A 24,243-nucleotide genomic window follows, 5' to 3' on the forward strand; every position below is an offset into this window, starting at 1 on the left:
GAATATCCATTCTCACCACTGTTGTTCGACATAGTATTGAAGTCCTAGCCTCAGCAATCAGACAACAAAAAGACATAAAAGGCCTCCACATCGGCACAGAAGAAGTCAAAATTTAACAATTTGCAGACAACATGATACTCTATGTAGAAAACCCAAAAGACTCCACCAAAAAATTGCTAGAACTGATACATGAATTCAGCAAAGTCTATTGCATTTCTGTACACCAATAATGAAGCAGCAGAAAGAGAAGTCAAGGAACCTATCCCATTAATAATTGCACCAAAAACCATAAGATACTTAGAAATAAACCTAAGAAAAGAGGTAAAAGATCTGTGCACTGAAAACTATAGAACACTTACGAAAGAAATTAAAGAAGACGCAAAGAAATGGAAAAACATTCCATGCTTATGGATTGGAAGAACAAATATCGTTAAAATATCTGTACTACCCGAAGCAATCTACACATTCAGTGCAATCCATATCAAAATAAAACCAGCATTTTTCACAGAGCTAGAACAAACAATTCTAAAATTTGTATGGAATCAGAAAAGACCCCCAAAATAGCCAAAGTAATGTTGGAAAAGAAAAGCAAAATGGGAAGCATCACAACTCCAGATTTCAAGCTGTATTACAAAGCTGTCATCATCAAGACAGTATGGTATTGGCACAAAAAAAGACACATAGATCAATGGAACAGAATAGAGAACCCAGAAATCAAGGCACAACTATAGGGCCAACTAATATTTGACAAAGCAGGAAAGAATATCCAAGGGAAAAAAGACAGTCTCTTCAACAAATGGTGTTGGGAAAACTGGACAGCAACGTGCAAAAGAATGAAACTGGACCACTTTCTTACACCATACACAAAAATAAATTCAAAATGGATGAAAGACCTAACTTGTAAGACAGGAAACCATCAAAATCCTAGAAGAGAACACAGGCAGCAACCTCTTTGACCTCAGCCATAGCAACTTATTAGACTTGTCTCTGGAGGCAAGGGAAATAAAAAGCAAAAATGAACTATTGGGACCTCATCAAGATAAAAAGCTTCTGCACAGCAAAGGGAACAACGAACAAAACTAAAAGGAAACCAACAGAATGAGAGACTCAGGAAACAACAGATATTGGTGAGGATGTGAAGAGAGGGGAGTCCTTTTGCACTGTTGGTGAGAATGCAAACTGGTGCAGTCACTCTGGAAAACAGTATGGAGGTTCCCCAAAAAGTTAAAAATAAAATTACAATATGACCCAGCAATTTCACTACCAGGTGTCTATTCAAAGAATACAAAAGTGCTGATTCGAAGGAGCACATGCACCCTGATGTTTATAGCAGCACTATCAACAGTAGCCGAATTATGGAAAGAGCCCAAATATCCATCAACTGTTGAATGGATAAAGAAGATATTTATATATATACAATGGAATACTACTTGGTGATCAAAAAGAATGAAATCTTCCCAATTGCAACAACGTGGATAGAACTAGAATGCATTATGCTAAGCAAAATAAGTCAGAGAAAGACAAACATCATATGATTTCACTCATTTGTGGAATTTAAGAAACAAAATAGATGAACATAGGGGAAGGGAAGGAAAAATAAAGTAAGATAAAAACAGAGAGGGAGGCAAACCATAAGAGACTGTGAAATATAGAGAACAAACTGAAGGTTGTGGGAGGGAGGATGGGCTAAATGGGTGATGGGCATTAAGGAGGGTACTTGTTGGGATGAACATTGGGTGTTATATGTAAGTGCTGAATCACTAAATTTTACTCTTGAAACTACATGTTAACTAACTTGAATTTAAATTTTAAAATTTTTTAAATTTCAATTAAGAAAAAAATCACCCATAGTCCTAACCACTATTATAAAACCATTATTGTATGGGGTGCCTGGGTGGCGCAGTTGTTAAGCATCTGCCTTCGGCTCAGGGCGTGATCCTAGCGTTATGGGATCGAGGCCCACATCAGGCTCCTCTGCTATGAGCCTGCTTCTTCCTCTCCCACTCCCCCTGCTTGTGTTCCCTCTCTCGCTGGCTGTCTCTGTCTCTGTCAAATAAATAAATAAAATCTTTAAAAAAATAAAAATAAAAAAATAATAAAACCACTATTGTAAATTACCACTATTAACTATTTCCATATATATTCTTGAGTATATATACACATACACATGCATTTTTATGATGCTTGTTTCCTCTTAACAGCATACTGTAAATATTTTACTATAAGTAAAAGGTAGAGTTTTATTAATTTAATTTTTAATGGGTTCTCCCAAAATGTGCTTTATTGACAAATCACCATTTATTATCATTAAAATTTCTCAGTGAAAAGTGGCACTCCAAAAAAAAAAAAAAAGGAAAGAATTTTTCAGTAACCATTCAGAGTTGAACTCACAAGCAATCAAACTAGGATGCACATGACTTTTCAAAATAAAAATGCCATAAAGATATTCTGAATCATTTTCCACATTTTGGATATAAAGTGGTCATGAAAATTAAACTAGATAACTGGGATTATCATCTAAACTATTAATCTAGGGTTTCAGGCCAGCAGCAACATTGCCAAAGCAGTAAGGGTAAAGTAATATTACATTTGGATTAACTGGGTAATTGCCTTGGTTTCTACTTGATTTGTTCACAGTCTTATTATCTTCAAAGATAATTTGTACTTTAGACATAAGGCCGCATGTAGCATATTGGGTGCTTATCAAATTCAGAGGTGACCTCTTTCTCTAGGCCTGATTTCATTTTTTATTCTTTTAAATAAAACAGTAATGTACACTTATAAGGATGCCTAATAGATCAAGCATTTTTTTAAAGATTTATTTATTTGAGAAAGAGAGTGTATACGAGCAGGGGGAAGGGCAGAGGGAGAGAATCTTGAAGCAGACTCCCCGCTGAGTGCAGAGCCCTACTTGGGGCTCAGTCCCACAACCCATGAGATCATGACCTGAGCGGAAACCAAGAACTAGGAGCTTAACCGACTGAACCACCCAGGTGCCCCTAGATCAAGCATTCTAAATATACAATCCTAAATAGGATTTTAAAACAATCTTAAATGACATTCTGATATTGACATACTAGATTCTCTGCTTGTGGGTTAATCTTTTTTTCATGTGTTCACAGGAATGTGGTCATTCCACTGCTTAGAGAATATAGGTGTAAAGGACCACAACCAAACAAATGTTGCAAGATGGAGAGGGGTTTTGATCTTCCTTTATATCCAGAGCAGAAATTGGTGGCAGAGGTGGTAACATCTAACCACCATAACTCCAAGACCTCATCTGAGATGAGTTGAACAAGCAAGGTTCTCTCCATTCCATGACAGCAGTATGAAGCAAAAGGCTGTCTCACTTTTGGAAAAGAGTTCTTACAGAAATTTACAAAGAGTACAAATTTTATGTGGTTGAAATAGTGTGAAATTCATCTTCAAGAAAGGTGTACCCAGATCTTGGCAGGACTTGGAAATAAGCGTTAACAGTCACATTTCTTTCCATCTTTACCCCAGATTATTTTTTTAAGGAGGGAGTGTACAGGGAGTTGAGATATTCATTAAATATATACACAAAGTAAAAGGGTTTTAAGACTATAAAAAAATTGACCATACATATCCTGGAAAAATCTACTCCATGATTGTTAATGTAAATTAGAAAGAGGTGGATAAGAATTTTTTTCGAGACTTAAAGTAGTCTCCCTTTGAGGATTAAGACAAAATAGAAATGGCTGGTGGCAATTTGTTTTGAGAAAGTGTTATTGGTAACAAACATATAAGACAAATATTTCATAATAAGATTTTAGGATTTCCACGTGTGATTATTTTTTTTCCCCACCACTGATTTTGGCAATAGAGCACCACTCATTCTTATCTGTGACCAAAAATTTCTCTAAAACATAGGCACCTACATAAATTAATTAGCACTTACTGGGATGCGTGGGTGACTCAGCCATTAGGCATCTGCCTTCGGCTCAGGTCATGAACCCTGGGTCCTAGGATGGAGCCCGCATCGCATAGGGCTCTTCGCTCAGCAGGGAGCCTGCTTCTCCCTGTGCCTTCTGCTCCCCCTGCTTGTGCTCTCTTTCTCTCTCTGACAATGAATAAATAAAACCTTTTAAAAAAATTAGCACTTATTAAAGGAAACTTGACTTTGTGAAGGGAAGGTTATTATCATGAGCCTACAGATTTACATTAGTACCCCAAATGGTTATTGGTGGGGACAGAATGAAATATCCCATTCCATTGTTCCAGAAGGGAAGAAAGGAAAATTCTAAGACACCTAGGCTAATGAGACTGATTCAGTCTGGGCAGGATTCTAGCCCTGGACCCCACAGAAGGGGAATCAGTAATTGATGGAGGCAGCTCGATTTCTCTAAACACAAGTCAAAACAGACCTCACTTTCTTATTTGATAGGATTGCAAAATCAGTGAATCAGGAAAATGTGGTAAATACAGAGATACAGACTGGAGGCTAAAACAGTTAGAAAAATATTAAATGGATAAATTCTGGTGCCACCCGGTAAAGTGCTGATCAAAGACTTTTGATATCAACCCAGAGGGATATTGCCAAGAGTGTTACAGGGCTCTCTCTGTCTCTGCCATTCCTCATTTGTCTCAATCAAGGGAATAATGATAAAAGGCACATTTGTCAAATTTGAAGATAACATGAGACTAAGAGGGTAAGCAAATAAGGATTTTTTAAAAAAACCCTCAACGGGCTGGAACAGCAAGTCAAATTGAATTAGATAACATTTAATGGGGACAACATTAGATCCTATATTTGAGTTCGACAGGGGAAAAATGTGACTGTCAAAGTGCTAATTTCAACTTGTGCTGCTGTAATAGAAGACCAGTAAGACCAGCGACTAGAATGTAAAAAGTCTTGCTCCTTGGTAGCTACCCACACTGAAACTACCATGAGTTAGACAGGCATGGCATACAGCATGTAAGCATCTCATCAGCATGGGGCCAGGAAAATGGTAGAGAATTCAGAATAGAGTCAGACAGACTCTTGGTCTCAGAGATGACACCTGGACAACCCAAGGGTATAGATATTGCAGGCAGTCCAACCTGCCGGGCAACTTCATCCAGAGAAATTACAGGTGGTGGGCTAATTTAGAATTCAGGACGGGCCAACAATTAGGGTTAGGAGATCTGATGATCATAGCAGGATTCCCATCAGTGAGAAATTTAAGAGGAACTGGATATATTCCAAATAAAGAAGCCTTGGAAGGAGATCTTAGGCAATACGCTAAAGCCCTATTGGTATCTGGGATCTAGCCAAGCCATTTTGCCATCAAGTGCTATAGGTGAAGTGTCTTATGTGCTATGAGTTTTTCAAGGTCTTAAATTATTGGCTCAAAAGCACGTAGAGAAAACTACAGTCTTAAAACAAATACATACAATACAATCTTAAAATATAACAACACACACACACATATATATACACATATATACAAAACAAATATATACAATACAATACAATCTTAAAACAAATAGAACATTATTAGCAAGTCAGCTAAAACTCAGTGCTTTTATAGTGACATGTAAAGTATGTTTAACATGGGATGTTAATGCATTTTAATGTAGTTAATATAATGTGCAAAGGTGTTTCCAAAAACAAAAGTGCCTGGGGTCTAAAAGTCTTTAAATGGAGATGATCTAGTGTATACAAGGCTTAATGAACTAGGTGGTATTAAGCAATCAGATATGAAGGAGCAAGACTCTCGAAAAGTCATTCTGGGAATTTACATATTGGCCAAACATAGGAGATGCCAAGGCTTGACAGAAGTGGGTAGAATCCTGAGAAAACTGACTTTGTTCCTAGTGTACCACATGCTAGATCAGGCTGAAAATAAGGGGGCTCTTCAGGGGATGCTTAAGAAACTAGAAAACATGCCTGGACTCTAAGATTCCAAATCTGAAAGACATCATGTAATTCCAAACCTGCTGCTGCTGAATTCCTAAATCAGTCAGGAATGGCTCAATGACCAGAGCAGGATTAACCTTGGGAGTAAGGGAAAGGAGCCAGATAACTCAGAGAGGTAGAAGAGACAGGGTAGACATATCCACCTCTCAGTTTGGGGCTCTGCACTTCAAGGGCCATATAAACAACCTGGAAACTACTGAGCAGAGAAAAGCTTCATAGACAGGATATCCCGGGAAAGACCAGAGCCAGGAGAATGAAAGACTGAAAGGGATCAGGAGAGGGGTCCTCAGCAAATGGGAGGTGATATCATGTAGAAAAGGCACTGGGTTTGTCTTCTATTAACACAAGAGGTAGATAAGGATCTGACAGTGAATGCCCTCCTGGAAGATGAATTTTTACTTATTATAAGGACATATTTTCTGATGATCACCTACAAACCTAATTAACAATTGATAGCCATCCCTAGGGACTAGATGACCACTCCAACAGTATTTTGTCAGACAGGAGTCAAACATTAAGTGGATTGCTGCACAGATTTGTACTTAAGGTTTTTTAATACTGTGAGAACACTTTAAAAATATGTCTTCCAGAGTCTCTCATGGTTTGTCTCCGTTTCTGATTTCTTCCTGTTCAGTTTTCCTTCCCTTCTCCTATGGACCTCTGCACTATTCCTTACGTTCCACATATGAGTGAAACCATATGATAATTGTCTTTCTCTGCTTGACTTATTTCACTTAGCATAATCCCCTCCAGTCCCATCCATGTCAAAGCAAATGGTGGGTATTCATCCTTTCTGACGGCTGAATAATATTCCATTGTATATATGAACCACATCTTCCTTATCCATTCATCTGTTGAAGGGCATCTCGGCTCCATCCACAGTTTTGCTATTGTGAACATTGCTGCTATGAACATTGGGATGCATGTGCCCCTTCTTTTCACTACATCTGTATCTTTGGGATAAATACCTAGTAAGAGGCTCTGGACTCCAGGAAACAAACTGAGGGTCACAGAGGGGAGTGGGGTGGGAGGATGGGGTAACCGGGTGATGGGTATTAAGGAGGGCACGTGTTGTGATGAGCACCGGGTGTTATACGCAACTGATGAATCACTGAGCACCACATCAGAAACTATTGATATATGTTGGCTAACTGAACATAATAATATATAATATAATATAATATAATATAATATAATATAATATAATATAATATAAATATTGTCTTCCACAGTTTGTTTACTGCTTCTTAGGATGTCACAGAGGTACAGATGTGGGTGAGAAAGAAAAGTAGCTTTTAGAATAAATGTAACAGATTTGGAGTCATTGGAAAGATCACACCCAGTTGGCATCCTTATCTGCTGCTGAGATGCACAATTACAAATATCTAATAACCTTATAATATAAAGTATCTACACAGCTACAAGAACAGAGTTACTGAAAAACTCCTAATATTTTTGCCCGCATGTAGAAGGAAAAGGAAGAACTGGGGAGTGACAGACTATTAGATTTATTTAATAGGTCATTTTCTAACAGTAGTTGAAATGCTGATCAGGAGTGTGATCTAGGACACTTCAAGTAAATGCAAGTAGGGACTGATGAATATAGGAAGGGAACGTAGTGCTTCCTATAACTGGACAAGCCACTTTCCACTCAACATTTCTTATTTGCTGACAACTAAAAGAGAGAGGAAAATCTCTTCTCTAACTTTTGAACAGAAGTCCCAGATTTCTCCCTATTTCCAAGAAATAATTTGATCAGGGTATTGCTGTGAGCTGATTGTTTTAGACCTGGATTACTGCCTAATCTTGAGGCAGTCACCACAGCAGAGGGGATGACATGTTAACAATGCGCCTAAACCAATCAAGCTCCACACCAGGAAACATGAAGTGAGGCTATGGCTGCTCCTCAAAGGGAAATACATTTACTTCCGCCTACTCATGGATTAGAAGCTTAAATATCTCCATTATCTAAAACACAATTTAAGTTCAATTTTAGACCATCCTCTCGGGTCTATTAAACACAGGGGGGAGTAATTTTTATTTTCAGTTTAGAAAATGTATCCAAAATAGAGTGTTTCAAATAATAAAGAGAAACACTAATGTCCAGATCCTTCTACATTTGTACTAGATCCATGCATCTTTATCCATTGACATCAGCTTAATTTTATCTGTACTTTCTGCACCACTAAGAAGTCCCCAGGGGCTGAGAGGAAATTTTGAGAGCTTCTGTGTAGTTATTGTTGCTAGGAAACAATATCCTTGGTATCCAAGTGTTCAGGCTTTGAGGCGCTGTGTGAAGTCACTGGTTCATAAAGGAAAGCCTTTGGTAAATAGGTTGTTTAGGTGTGAGTAAATTGATGTTCGCTCTCTGTGACAAAATGTTCTTGTGTAACCTTTGAATAATAGTGTATTTCTAGGCCTCTATTCTTTCCTTTGGATCCAGCTACCATTATTGCTCTCATGAGAACTCAAACTTCTACCTGAAATGGAGTGAGCATTTTCTTTTTCCCCCAAATCATGTGTAATTATCTCAGTGTCTTGAACACTAAGCCTAGGGTTTTAGTTAAACAACGTACAAGTGAACTTGGAAATAAAGACCCAGACCACTGACCGTATAAACAGTTGAATATTGTTAAAATCTATCGTGGTTGATGGCCATATTCCAGCTGTTCTGTTGTTCATGGCACTGAAGTGTTCTGCTGCTCTTCAGAATTGGGAGTCAGAAGGAGAGGTGCTGTCTTGGCTCACGCACTGCCTTCTCTTCTCTCAATCCCTAGCTACAGACCATCTCCAGACTTTCAATTCTAATTATTGCTTACATTTCTCCCGTAGGATCCTATGACTCAAAAAACCAGCTTGAGGTTGTAATTTATCACCTAATTACTCAGTAAGGCTAAAATTAACAAGCAGCTTTTCCCATTTCCTTGATGCCTAGACCCACCTGCAAGGCCCCTGTGAGCAGAATCATCTTAATCAAGGAGTAAATCCAGCTCAAGAATGCTACCATATCAAGTTACCCATATCAGGTTACCAGGTTGGGGCAAAAAACTTAGATCTCTGAGTTGCAAACAATACTCAATAATTCATTTTTTCGAAACTATATATTGGATACTTACTAGACAGAATCTGTTCTAGGCATCAGGAATTTTTTTAAAATGAATAAAAGAAGGTCCTTGTTTTCATGAAGTGTATATAGTGAGGGATAGAGGACACAAATGGCAGAGATAAACACAAAGCTACATAAACAGATGAAATCTTTACATGTTCAGATGTACTGTGTAACTGACAGGAGCCCATCAAGAAAACAGAAACTACTGAAGTTTTCTCAAAAACGTAATTTAATAGAGAAAATTGGTTATAAAAATTGAAAGGGCTGGAAAAACAAAAGGGGGAAGGAGAAAGGGTTGCTGAAGGAGCAAAAGACAGAAACAGCCGACACCCCCGTGCTGGAGGCCATGAGTTTGAATCTGCCGAGATCCTATTAGAGATGCTGTTCTAGATACTTGTGGAGTTGCCAAAAGAGGTGCTGCCTCTTCTTCAGTGTCAAGTATCTGTAATCACCCTACTGCCCCCGCAGTAATCACCAGCCATTGTGACACTATCACACTGCTAGAGCCAGAATCCTGAACCTTCCCTTCCCTTCCATCTTCTAAGCTTCAACCAGTTCTTCCAAGGGGCAGCATCTAACACGAAGCCAGAGAGACAGGGAGCCCAGCCCCAGCACTACAGCACAGTGAATAGAAATTGAGGCACAGAAACAGCTAATGAATGGTTAGGTTAGCATAAGCCACAACAGAGGTTTTAATGAAAAGCTCTGGTAATCCCACACCTGAAGCAAATAATTCTTCCCTAGAAGAAAAATAGAATGTATCAATCCAGTTTTGATTGCAGAGAACGGAAGCCCATTTGGCTAGCTTAAGCAGAAAGAGATTTAATATAGGAAAGTGGTACTTACAAAATTAAAGGACTGGAGTAGTAGTTCTAGGCTGGGTCTCTGGAAATGACTCCCAGAGCCACAGTACAAACTGGCCCTCCAAGGGAACCAATAGCACCACCACAATCAGGAAGCTGGTAATCAGGTAGCTTCCACCACCACGTTGATTTGAGGACCACCAAAGCTAAAACCAGAATTCCTGGTTCCTGAGCCATCTGTACTACTATATGAGTTGTACCAAGAAAATGAATACCTCAAATACCACCTCTGACATCACTTACCTCATCTAATCCAGAGAACCTAAATCATAACCACACCATTGGTTGCAAGGGAATCTGGGAAATGTAGTTGTTGTCTTTCCCGAAGGAGATCAGAACACATGGTAAAGAAAGCCAATACACATAATATCTGACACAAAAGGAATTCTGGGGTGAAATATATAGCATGTTAGATGCTATTTGCAAGCTCCCAGAGAACAAAAGCCCTGTCGGTTTTATTTAGCACTATACCTCCAGTACTTTTCCAGTACCTGGCACATAGTCAGCACTCAATAAATATCTAATCCTTGAATGAATAGACATGTGCACAGGGTAGTGCCCGGTTGTCAAGTTAAGGTCGGTAAGAGAAAGCCAGGAGTCCTAATGATAAGAAGCAAGAATTCAATAGTCTACAAACTTTTATTAGATGCTGACTGTTTGCTAGGTACTCGGTACATAGGCTAGACACTGAGGTACAAAAAGGAATGAAAACCAGTCCCTGACCTCAAGGAATTCAGAGCCTGTGGGAGAAAGACAAATAAGCCAAGTAAAATTCAACATGGTTTTGTGCTTTGCTCAAGGCAAGCACATAGTTGAGTTGATAAAAGTCAATTGGGAGCAGGAAGAGCTATGACTAGTTGCCTTAGGTATCAGCCTACACTTCTTCCTACACTCAGTCATGGCTACCAATCACTTTACTCTTCTCAGCCCACTTTTACCTTTGCATACTGAAATCTTTGAAGATTTTCTATGTTTGTATATATTTAACTTTGCCCTTTAAATTTCAGTTTTCCTGCTAAAATTGAGTTGCTTATTAAGTAAATTTTATGAAGTAAATCACAGTTTCCCACTGACATCATCCTAATGTTATGTTATTCCCTCTACATGTTATTCATTCTGGCATGAAGGCCTGCTCCACCCATCTGGCCAAATCCTCTGCAAAACCATCTCTAACTCCCCGAGGTCGACAGTTTGCTCAGCCTGCTCTTAGACCATGAGCGGAAGAGCAGTGTCAAGTCTGAGCCACTATATATCCTTAGTGCCTAGAATAGTGCTTGATACATAGTAGACGAACAAAATATGTGTATTAGAATGTTAGATATAGTTGCCATAGATTTGCCTTACCAGTTTAGAGGTAGTTCGTGTTTGTGCTTCATCAGAGGTCCTGATGGATATCCAGGAAAATGAGAGGTTGAATGCAGAGTTGTCCATGGCAGGGGAGAAGAGTCAGCAAAGACCTTACATTAGAGCATTCAGGAAGGGGAATGAGCAAGCAGGTGTCTCTGATGAGCAGCACATAGAAGCTAATATAGAAGCTGTGTTTGATCAGCCCTGTTTTTACTCCTACTAGAAACAGGCCACCCAGGCAGAGTAGTGATAGAGGCTTAATGAGGTCAAAAGCTGTAGATGAATCCATCCCCAAACTGGGACAAGGCCAAGGGTTTGTATTCAGGCTTTGACCTATAAATACTATGTCTCTTCACAGAGAGTTTCTAGATACTGGGTTTAAGAACATCCTCCCTAACAAATACTTACAGTTCAAATACTCTATGTTGCCAACTAAAAGCAAAATCATGTGTAGTCTAGCTCAGAATAGGACAGTATCTCTTTGGGAAATGTAAGGAGCCTAACAAGGACCTATCTGAATGAAACCACTCCGGCCCCATATAAAGGTGAGCAAAGGGTATGAGATATGCTAGTCTAAACTCCACGCTCAGATCAAGTCAGACCAGAAGAGAACTTTAAATTTGGGCTATATCGTCTTGGCTTTTTTAAAGAATTTTTTAAACTAAATCGTACTTATTTTGATTCCATCTATCATTTTGAGAAAGCTCACCTTTCATACCGTCTTCCTGAATGGATGCTGCTGAGCTATTTTTCATCCCATAACAAAGGTGCATGGGAGCTATGTTTCCCAGGCTTAGCATCAGCGCTTCTCCTTCTTCCAAGCCAACTGGTTTGTTTGCATCTCAGGGGCATTGTGAATTTTTTAACTAATCTGATTTTGTGTTGATAGAAGGCACTTTTATGGCCCTGAAGAGAGGCAGGTCCGGATGATCCTGGAAGCTCGTTTCCTCCTTCCTGGCAAACGGCAGACTCAGCAAATCTCAGTTACCCTGACAGAAGCACAGGCTGGTCCCAGCTGCTGAGTTCCAAAGACTATGCCTTTATGACCAGGCCACTTCCTCCACTGGGACCTTCCACTGTCACACAGTCCCCTAGTCAGATACAAAGGTCCGGCCCATCCCGTGGAAAGCGAAGCATTACAAGGCCAGGCTCCTCTCTACTGGAATCTTGGCTACTGCTCACTCAGTCTACCTCTGATGATAAGGAGAATTTGGGGAAGTTTGCACTCCATTACAGCACTGCTGGTAAAATTTTCTCAAATAAACCCCACTCTAGATCTTCTCCATGTCCTTTTTTTAACTTAAATATTTTGCTTTTTTAACATACACACATGATTCAAAAAATATATATATTAAGATCAATATAGTGAAAATATCCCTCCCATCCCTAGCGCCCCTCTACTTAGTGCCCCCAAGGGAAATTATGGTATTAGTTTGTCAGCTGACCCTCCAGAGTTTTTTTAGACATATACAAGTATATATAACTATATTTTAGTTTTTCCCATATTTTTCACCCACATGTTAGCATGTTATAGCCAAACTTTGTGGGGGTTTTTTCCCCATTAGTTTTGGAGAGTTTTTCATATTATATGTAGGAACTTCCTCATTCTTTTTTCCACTTTACAACAGTACATTAACATACCATAATTTAGTCAGCTACTCCTATTGAGGGGCATTTATATGTTTCAAGTATTTCATTATTAGAAACAGTGTTATAGGTGAGCCTGGATGGCTCTAGTAATTTAAGTGTCTGACTTTGGCTCAGGTCATGATCCCAGGACCCTGAGATCAAGCGCCTCGGTGGGCTCCCTGCTCAGCAGGGAGCCTGCTTCTCCCTCTCCCTCTGCCCCTCCCCACTGCTTGTGCTCTTGCTTGCTCTCTCTCTCTCAAATAAATAAATAAAATCTTAAAAAAAAAAAAAGAAACAGTGCTATGATGAATAATCCTGTATACACACTCTTCACAATTATGCAATTCAATCATTGAAATAGATTTCTAGAATAGGAATTTTTGAGCCAAAGAATATGTACGTTTGTATTTTTGATAAAGTCAAACTGCATTCTATATGGGTTTTACTAAATTACATCCTCACCAGCAATATATGACAGTATTTGCTTCTCCACATGCTCAGCAACACAATGTTATCAATTTGTGGATTTTTGCCAAATTGTCTGGCAAAAAAAAAAATGTATTTTGATATATAGCCTTAATTTTAATTTGTATCTGTCTTATTATGATTGAAGTTGGGCATTTTTCCCTTTTTAATGAACTGTCTTTTAGTATCCTTTTTCCATTTTGTTACTGTTTTTGGTTCTTTTTTTGGTTTGTAGAAACTCTTTATATATTAAGAAATGTAGCACTTATCTGAAATATGCACTACAATTATTTTTTTTAAGATTTTATTTATTTGAGAGAAAGAGCAGAATGAGAGATGGAACTTGAGTGGGGGAGGGGCAGAGGGAGAGGGAGACGCAGACTCCCCTCTGAGGAGGGAGCCCAAAGAGACCACAAGGGGCTTGATCCCAGGACCAGGGGATCATGACCTGAGCCAAAGGCAGATGCTTAACTGACTGAGCCACCCAGGCACCCCCACTACAATTACTTTTTATTATTTGCTTTTGATGTTGTTTATAGGGTTTTGCCATGCCTTTTTTTTTTTTTTTAACAAATCTGTCATTTTTTATGACTTCTGGTTGTTGTATTACAGTTAAAAAGGCCTCCTCAATGCCAGGATTATAAAAGTTTTCTCCGTTGTTTTCTTCTAGTATATATGTGGTTTTACAATTAATTTGAAGTTTATAATAATACATGGAATGAAATACATGACCAAACTGATTTTTTCCAATAGCTCCCCAGTTTTTCCAACATGATTTATGAATTTATGAAACTATCTTTTTCCCAATTTTTCCAGGTGCCAATTCAATCATATACTAAATTCCTCTATTCATTTGACTCTGGTTCTGAATTTTCACTGGTGGCCCATTGATCTCTCTGTCTATACCAGCATTAGAATAATACTATCGTCATTTTTTAAGGTTTTCAGCACGTTTTACTACCTGATAGGACTAGGTGTCCTTTATCTCTCTTATTTTTTAGAATTTTCTTGGAATGTCTGATTTGTTTATTTTAACATTAGAATCATTATTTTCAGTTTCCAAAACAAAAAGCCTATTGTTACAGGTGATCAGGTTAAATTGTAAATGAACTTATGATGAGTTTTTCTATTCAAAAACATGAAATGCCTTTTTATTTATTTAAGGCTCCTTTTCTGCACTTCAAGAATGTTTTAAATGTTGCATATGCCTTGCATATTTTTCAGTTTATTACTGGATATTTTGTCTGTATTTTAAAATGAGTCTTTTCTTCTATTATATATTAAAATTATTGTTTTCATATATGAAAGTTACCCATTTCTATATAGTGCTTTTGTACCTCATTACCATACCAACTCCTGTTATTTATAATAGTTATTCAGTTAATTCTTAAGGGTTTACTGAGCATTCAATTGTATAATTTGCAAATATTGATAGTTTAGCCGCTTTATAACTTTATACTTTAATTTTCTTCCTGTTGCCTAATGCATTGGTTAGTATTTCCAGAACAGTGTTAAATAAAAGCGTTGGTAGTGGACACTCTTATTTTGTAACTCTATGGGAATGTTCTAGTGTATCTACAATAAACAGGATGATGGCTTTGAGACTGAGATAGATATATCTTATTAGGTAAGGAAGTATCCATCTATTCATACTTATTGAGTGTTGTTGTTTTGTTAAAAGACTAAATGGCTATTACATTTTGTCAAATGCCCTTTTGGTACCCATGTAAATAATAATATACTTTCCTTCTCTCTAAATCTGTTAATATAATGAAGTATATTACTAGAATTTTCTAATATGGAACATTTTGCAATCTTAGAATAAACCTCACTAGTTGTGCTTTATTATTTAATGTACTGCTGGATTTTGTTTACTAAGATGCTCTGCTTACTTTATGAAAATAGTGTGGAAATATTCATTCTCAACCATTACTTTGGAACTATTTGAGTAGTAATAGAGTTATAAGTTTTTAAATATCTGAGTCTAGTGGATGTTTGTTTGTAGAAAGTGAAATCAAGCTATTTTGATCCTCTGTCTCTGATTTGGACTTTAGCAAATGCTTTTCTTACGAGAAAATTATCCATTTCATTCAGATTTTCTGAGTTTTTGCGCAGACATAAAAAAAGTAGTCTTATGATTCTTTACAATTCCCCTGTTTCCAAGGTGATTTCTCTTATTATGTGTTAGTTATCCATCCTGATTCATTTATTTAGTCAGACTTTTCTGTAGAATGGTTTCCTAGAACAGGTCTCTGGGTGATGTGTTCTCTGATCTTTGTATATTGTCTCTGGAAAGAAGCAGTATTTTGGTAGGGAATGGGACTCTTGGGTCTCAGATTTGCTATCCTTTTTGCCTATACTCTAGATATTTTGTAGATGTTGTTTCATAAGCTTTTCCTTTCCATATAAGAAGTCCAACATGTTTTCCTTCGAAAATACCTTGTACTTTCTGTCTGGAAAATTTTAAGATTATTCTTTTACTTTTGGAGTTCAGGAATGATTTCACAATTACTTAATATAATGAGCTCTTCAATTTGCAAAATACTTTATTCATTAAGCTCAAGAGAATTTGTGTTTTCTTTTTATTTATTGTAGCCCCTCTTCTTCTTTCAAGAATGCCTACTATTTATATATTAGATCTCCTAGATGAGTCCTTCCAAGCCATTATGTTTTCTGCATACTTTCCAAATCTCTATAATTTTGTTCTCTTTTGAGATATTTCTTTCAAACTATCTTCTAAGACATTAATCTGGCCTCACCAGTGCCCATCTTCTCAATTTATCTCAAACATCTTTTATTAAAATCTATGGATTTTAGTACAAGGAAAGTTTTTGTGCTCTAATCAAATATCCTCAAGTGTTTTTGTGTAGATATATGTATATGTATGTATTTTCTTTTTTTTATTATGATATGTTAGTCACCATACAGTACATCATTAGTTTTTGATGTAGTATTCCATGGTTCATTGTATTTTCTTAAATGTTCCTATATTTTTAGTAAGTGTAGGAAATGAAGAGTTCAAACTATTGTCTGCTTCCTCCACCAGTTCTTTTCACTAGGGGCCATCTACTCTGGATGTTCTGCTTGTTTTTCTTCTCTAGGACTATCAGATTCCATTATAAGCATTGTTGTTTTTTCCCCCGCATACACCTTGGGGTTTGGGCCCAGCTGCCAGAGAACCATAATTAGAAACAATGTTCTAGGGGAAAAGGATGGTGAGCTCCTGGTAAGTTGCCATTCTCCTGCTGATACACCAGGAGGTAGTCTCTTTCTCTGAGACAGCCTATCTTTTTAACTCTCCCACCTCTCCTTCCTCCAGAAAGTCACACAGGTGTTAGTACCCTTTATTTAGTAGGCCCAAAGAGCCCTTGTACCCAGCTTTCTTCCTTAATCTCATCATTCCAATCCCCATCCAAGAACTCCATGCCACTAGTCCCCAGGTTCTCTCTAGCCGCCGGGGCCGGGGGCGGGGGGTGGCAGAAACCCCATGACACCATTGTTCACTAGATCCAGACATAGCTGAGACCTCACATACCCCAGATCCTACTTCATGCAGGACTTTGAACTGGAAGTGGAAGGGAGACCACCAGGGTTGAATTTAAGCTGTCATACTGCCACTAGCCATTATCCCCTGAGAAGAGGTTCTCACTCTAAAACCTGTAAATGGGATCCAGGGGGATCCATGATCCTCTGAAATTACCATCAAATTATATTTATTTATGTATTTATCTATCTACACATATGTATGTATATGTTTCTGTGGAGTTTTTTAGAACTTTTTTTTAAAGAACTTACTTTTTTAGAGCAGTTTTAGTTTCATAGCAAAATTAAGAGGAAGATACAGAGATTTCCCATATGGCCCTGCACCTGCACCTGCACATGCACAGCTTCCCCCACTGTCAACATCCCCCACCTAACTGATACACTTGTTACAACTGATGAACCTACATGGACACATCATAATCACCCCAAGTCCATAGTCTACCTTAGGATTTATAATGGTGTTGTGCATTCTGTGGATTTGGACAAATGTATAGTGACATGCATCCACCCTTATAGTATCATACACAGTATTTTCACTGCCCTAAAGGTCCTCTGTGCTCTGACTGTTCATCCCCCCTTACCCCAACCCCTGACAATCACTGATCTTTTTATTGTCTCCATAGTTTTACCTTTTCTAAAATGTCACATAGTTAGAATCATACAGGATGTGGCATTTTCAGACTGGTTTCTGTAACTTTAACTTCTTTAACTAATATAAGTATTCTCCATGTCTTTTCCTAGCTTGACAGCCTATTTCTTTTTGGTGCTGAATAATGTTCAATTGTCTAAAGGTACCACAATATATTTATCCTTTCACCTACCAAAGGACAGATGCTTTGTTTGCTTCCAAGTTTGGGCACTTATGAATAAAGCTTCTCTAAACATCTACATGCAGGTTTTTGTATGATTAAAAGTTTTCAACTCCTTTGGGTAAATACAGTGGAGCACAATTGATTACCTGATCACATGGTAAGATTATGTTTAGTTTTTTAAGAAACTGCAAAACTGTCTTCCAAAGTGGCTGTACCATTTTAATTACCACTAGCAATGAACGAGAGTATCTGTTGTTCACATCCTCACCAGCATTTGGTGGTGTTAGTATTCCAGACTTTTACCATTCCCATAGATGCATAGTAGTATCTTACTATTGTTTTGATTTGCATGTCCCTGAAAATATATAATGTTGAGTATATTTTCATATGCTTATTTTCCATTTGTATATGTTCTTTGGTGAGGTATCTTTGGCCCATTTTTTAATCAGGTTGTTTGTTTTCTTATTATTGAATTTTAAGTGCTCTTTGTATATATTGGATAACAGTCCTTTATCAGATATGTCTTTTACAAATATTTTTCATCCAGTCTGTGGCTTGTCTTCTCAGTCTCTTGAGTTCAGAAGTTTTTATCAGATTCTCAAAACGATGTTAAGAATCACAGTTTTACAGACCCATACCTGAATTTGGTAAAAATCCCCAATATACCTAAAAGATGTCAATCACTCTAACTCCAATAAATAAAGAGGGTCTCACAGCCTCTCTGACACCAGGAATTAGTTAAAAGTAAATATCAGCTATATCTATGTCTGCACTTGGAAGATTACCCTCTGAAGAAAAGGCAAGTTCTTGGATCTAGAAGGAAATGGCTTAAAGAGAAATAAAACAAGATACATTGAAACATACTACAGTAAATAACCTCCACAGAGTGGCAAAAGTAACAAATACAAAACAGTTGTGGGTTCAATGAGTTCAGGAATAAGGACTCAAAAAAGAGCTTTTTGAAGAAAAGTTAGAGAATTTTAAAGTTAGGATAGGTTTATTTCCCCTAAAAAAAAAACCCAAAAGCTTTAAATTTCTTGCATCCTTGCAGTGATATGTTGATGGTGATCCTTTGGCATTTGGCACTTCACTTCTAAATTTTAAATATATTGGTTTTTTTAAATCTTTTTAAAAATATATTACTGACTTTAATAAAAGTAGGTCAGCATAATGTTTACTACAAATATGGTTATCTTTGAAACACAAACCCTAGTAATTCTAATGGAAAAAAAGATTTGATGCTTCTTTATTTGAGGTGAATATAAATAGAAAATGAACTTAGAAATATCTTCTTTGTCTCTACCAGGTAGAAAGAGACAAATATACCCTTCCATATGCCTTAAATGATTTTTAGATTTTTAAATATATCCATACTTTGTTTTTATACAAGTTAGTCTGTTTTATAACCATAACCTAGCTAAACCATTGGCAAGTGGGAGCAGCAGTGGAAAGGGTAGACCTTTCTAATGCAATCTACAATCCTCTACACATTCCTCTTAAATTAACAAAAACTCACCCTCATAAATATTAAACTGTAAAAGTATCATCAAGAATTCTTATAGTTCGGGGCGCCTGGGTGGCACAGCGGTTAAGCGCCTGCCTTCGGCTCAGGGCGTGATCCTGGCGTTACGGGATCGAGCCCCACATCAGGCTCCTCTGCTATGAGCCTGCTTCTTCCTCTCCCGCTCCCCCCGCTTGTGTTCCCTCTCTCGCTGGCTGTCTCTATCTCTGTCAAATAAATAAATAAAATCTTTAAAAAAAAAAAAAAAGAATTCTTATAGTTCTTCTACACTTACTGCAGTGAGCACGTATAATGTATAGAATTATTGATCACCCAAAACTAATGTAATATTGTATATGAACTATACTTCGACTTAAAATTTTAATTAAAAAATTCATATAGTTCTTAATTTTTCACCTATATATTAGATAAAATAAAAATACATGAAAGGAAGTTTGCCTAATTTTCTAAAAGAAATATGTATTTCTTTTTTTAAGTGTCTTGATCATATAATGGGTATGTACAAATTTGGTCTTTCATTATACTCAATCCTTTTACCCTTCCTGTTTCCCTTTTAATAAATATGTGCTCAATGATTATTATTGTTGTAAAATGATGCATAGTAAAAATCTATGCCCAGGTACTAAAATCCAACTATCCTATTATCTTTTTTTTTAATTGACTTTAGAGAGAGAGAATGCGTGCAAGCGGGGGGGAGGGGCAGAGGAAAAGAAACCCAAGCAGACACCCCACTCAGTGCGGGCCCAAATGTGGCAATCTGTCCGACGCTGAGATCATGACCTGAGCCAAAATCAAGAGTTGGGCACTTAACCAACTGAGCCACCCTCAGGCACCCCTAGCAAGCCAGTTATCTAAACAAAGCGGTCGTTAGTAGATGCAAAGAAAGTAGATATGGAACAATGATAACAGATAACACTGAGTGATCACAGAGTTAATGTCCACTAAAGCCAGATGCATCCACCTCATCACTGCGACCACAACCAACCCGTCAGGAATAGTGCTCATCTTGAGACCTATACGCCATCCTGATGTAAAGTGTTGTCATCTTATCACCACTGGCTGAGAATTTCCTCTCCAGCTCCCAGACTGTCTTCAAAATGAATTTCTAGACCAAGGGAACTCTGTTTAACTATGCTGTATTTCTTGGTTTCAGATGGCTATACCACTGATGACATTGAGTTTTACTGGAATGGAGGAGAGGGAGCAGTAACTGGAGTTAATAAAATTGAGCTTCCTCAGTTTTCAATTGTCGACTACAAGATGGTATCCAAGAAAGTGGAGTTCACAACTGGTGAGGATATTTCCCCCAAAATGAACGAGGGGCACTGTGAAATAAAGAAGACGATTCCTACCAAATGGAGATCTGATTTTCTTTTCTTTTTTCTTTTTTAACTCAGGGGCATATCCACGACTGTCACTAAGTTTTCGGCTAAAGAGAAACATTGGTTACTTCATTTTGCAAACCTACATGCCTTCCACACTGATTACAATTCTGTCCTGGGTGTCTTTTTGGATCAACTATGATGCATCTGCAGCCAGAGTTGCACTAGGTAATGCATTCCCAGCACTGCAGAGAACTGGTAGGACTTAGCTTCAACCAACCAACCAATGTGAGAAATTACAGGCACGGGCTTCTCTCAGAGCAAGTCAAAGAATGAGATTACTGTAACAGTCCTTGATAGTAAAGCATCTAAGTGTAAGCATTTTCAGGATGAATGCTTCACAATGCAGTATCTTTTTAGCATTTTACCAAAAAAAATATTGGAATATATTCAATACTAATTACATAAGTGCTTCTTAGAGTCTACTTTTAAATTCTCATTACACTAATTTTTACTAACTTTGTGATGATTTCCTCTTTGGTCCCTGCTTTTTACAGTGAAGAATATTTACAATTCATTATTCTCAAGTGGATTTGGAAAAGCTAAACCTTGTGACTATTAACAAGCTATGTCAATTGTTGGGCCATACTATCTTTCAAACACTATTTTTGAAGTTAAGTCGTCTGGATCTAAGTTTCTCTTAAATGTAGCTCATCACACTTGAATAAGGCACAGACATTCATCAACTATATTAATGATCTGTGATCAGGATGGAATAAAAATGGTTTCCTTCCTTAAGGAACAAAATTCAAAATTAATCTTGCCATGGTTGAGTAATTGCTGCAAGCTGAAAGGCTGTATTTGAGATTTTAAAGCATTCCTTCGAAAGTTAGAATACAAAAGATGTATTTGATGAATCTGAGCATGTGTGGGTCTGCCTCATTATTTGATTCTAGAGCCCTTACAGTTATCACTTTCTGGGGCTTATTCTCGTACGTGGGTGCTCGTGCGCCCCCACACACACACTCACACACACACCAAATACATAACAGCATCATTTCCAGCTAAGCCGAAATACACATCACTTCTTTTGAGAAGTGGTTAGATGCTGAACTGGGTTAGATGGTCAGCATATCCTTTCACACCTAGACTAATTGTCCTCTCGATAGCTTATTTCTAATGGCTCACAAAGTCAAGTTCTGGCAGCCCCTTCTCAACCTTTGAACATTCCAAGATGAAGGAAAACCAACAAATATTTATCACATCATGTGTCTGAATCTGCACATATTATTTGACTATGAGCATGAGTACGGGTATACTAGGGGTAAGGACAAAACAGGGGATGATGTCCCCAACAAGAATAATAACTATCAAGGTCATGAATTGTGGTTCTCTTTATACATCTATCCTCAAAGCTAATGATATTTTGATTAGAGATGTCAGCACACAAAAATGCTGACTCAATCTTGTCTTTGAAATGTAAAATAGGTGTTTTTTTAAAACTTAACTAAGTAGAAAAGGCATTTATTTACTAACTTTTTTTGCTTAAAAATTTAAACCAAGGAGTAGAAACCCAAGTGCGATTAGTAGATTTGTAAATGAACCGTCTATTTCTACTAAGAACGTTAGCTAGAATTATATTAGGCAAAATTTAAAATTTTATTGAAAGAAATACGTAAGACCATTCATGATGGCATTTCATAAGAGTGCAGCACATTTGAATTCATCACTGATCTGAGCCATTTGAACTTTCTACATGGTAATCCTGACTTCCTATTTTGTCTGTTCTCCTAAAAGTTAAATAGTCAAATCAGGGAATTTATCTAGAATAATCTGAAGGGCAAATGAGCGCTAGACTCTTTTTTTCCCCTTTCCATTTTCTACCTCCCATTCTCTTTGCCAGCTGTCCTTTGTCTTTAACATTCCTTTTAACATTTCCTGTCTTTATTTAAAACCTTAATTTCAGGTTTTATCTTCTCCTCTCTTTGCTTTTATGTTAAATGCCTTTTTTTTTAACACCTCCTTGCTTTTTTGCCCCTAGCTGGGTGATCTACGGCAAAATAACTAATCTCAGAGTTTGTTTATTCAGCTATACCTTCCCTATCGTACCTAGCAAGCAGTTATGACAGACATTTAAGATAATGCATAACTGTGTTTAAAAGTGTAATATGCTATATAATGTGTGATATTAGTACTCTGCCCCGTGAATTATCTACATTAGGTTCCAACTTCCTTTCTCTTCTTGTTTTTCTCAATTACATTTCATCATCACGACGTCATCAACACCAAATACTCATTATGCAACCACGCAAACATTATATGGTGAAGAAAGCTGTTTTTAACAAAGTAGACAAAACAAAATATCCTTTTGAAAGTTTACAGTCTTAACCTTCTTCACAAAACCAAGTTGACTTTTTCAGGAAGTCTTTTCTTGATTCCAGGGGACTCTGGAATCAAGAAGTAGAGGTAATATTTGAAAAACTGGAGCAACAAGATTATATCTAAAAATGACATCAATCAAGTGCTTGATGCAAATCATGAACTTTCTTATGTATTTCTTCTTTTAGAATTGTCTCACTGTGAATGATACATTATCAGTGTAATAATGTGTAATACTGACCTTGTGGCCTGGGTGTATTCTAGATATATGGAATGAAGCAGGCCTCTTCAAACTGGTCACCAGCTTCCAGTTTGGTAGTGGCTGTTGTGGGCATTAGTTTTACAAAAACAGATTTAGTAAGAAAATGAGAGAGATACTGAGAGAAGAGAGAAGATGTGTGTAACAGAACAAGGGACATTTTGGCAGGAGACAGTAAGCATATCAATGGGATTTTGATATGACTTTCCATTTACTTTTCTTTTTCCTATGTGTATTATTTTTTTCACATTTTAAGAATGATTTATTGAGGTGAAATTCACATAATATGAAATTAGCCATTTTTAAGTGAACACTTGGCAGCATTTAGTACATGTACAATGTTGTGCAACCACCATTTCTGTCTAGGTCCAAAACATACAAACTGAGGGTTTTAGAGGGATGGGGGTGGGGGATGGGCTAGCCTGGTGATGGGTATTAAGGAGGGCATGTATTGCTTGGAACACTGGGTGTTATGCGCAAACAATGAATCATGGAGCACTACATCAAAAACTAATGATGTACTGTAGCAGTTCAATCAAGTCTCAAAGGATTTAAAAACAAACAACAACAACAAAAAACCATTTCCATCCTTCCAAAGTAAAATTCCTTACCCATTCAGCAGTTTCTCCCCATTCTCCTCTCCCCTCATAACCTGTCAACCACTAAACTGTATTCTATCTCTATTGATTTATCTATTTTGGATATTCCATATAGATGGAACCACACAATATATGACCTTTTTGTTTCTGGTTTCTTTAGCATAATGGTTTGCAGGTTCATTCATGTAAGCATTATCTGTACTTCATTCCTTTTTATGGTTGAATAATAACTTTTATGCGTTTAAGGACATTATCAAGAAAATGAAAAGTTAACCTACAGAATGGGAGAAAATTTTTGCAAATTTTTTATACAATAGGGTCTAGTGTCCAATATATGTAAAGAACTCTTTAAGACTCAACAACAAAAAGATAAACAGCCCAGTTAAAATTTGGGCAAGGAGTTGAATAGACATTTCTCCTATGTGCATTATTTTTCAAAAAATGTTTTCCAACCCTCCATTAATGGTACATCCT

At 37.3% G+C, this 24,243-nt stretch overlaps 1 protein-coding gene across 2 annotated transcripts in view; it reads left to right on the plus strand.

Moving 5' to 3' along the window:
- GABRB1 (gamma-aminobutyric acid type A receptor subunit beta1) overlaps nucleotides 1-24,243 on the plus strand; it is a 359,647-nt gene that overhangs the window by 316,860 nt on the left and 18,544 nt on the right. For both annotated transcript variants that reach the window (XM_044387648.3, XM_044387649.2), the window contains exons 6-7: nucleotides 20,364-20,501; nucleotides 20,608-20,760. In XM_044387648.3, coding sequence (XP_044243583.1) covers nucleotides 20,364-20,501; nucleotides 20,608-20,760 — 291 coding nt within the window. The remainder of the gene's footprint in view (nucleotides 1-20,363; nucleotides 20,502-20,607; nucleotides 20,761-24,243) is intronic.

This window comes from Ursus arctos, unplaced genomic scaffold (genome assembly GCF_023065955.2).
Source record: "Ursus arctos isolate Adak ecotype North America unplaced genomic scaffold, UrsArc2.0 scaffold_9, whole genome shotgun sequence".
NCBI classification, from domain to species: domain Eukaryota; kingdom Metazoa; phylum Chordata; class Mammalia; order Carnivora; family Ursidae; genus Ursus; species Ursus arctos.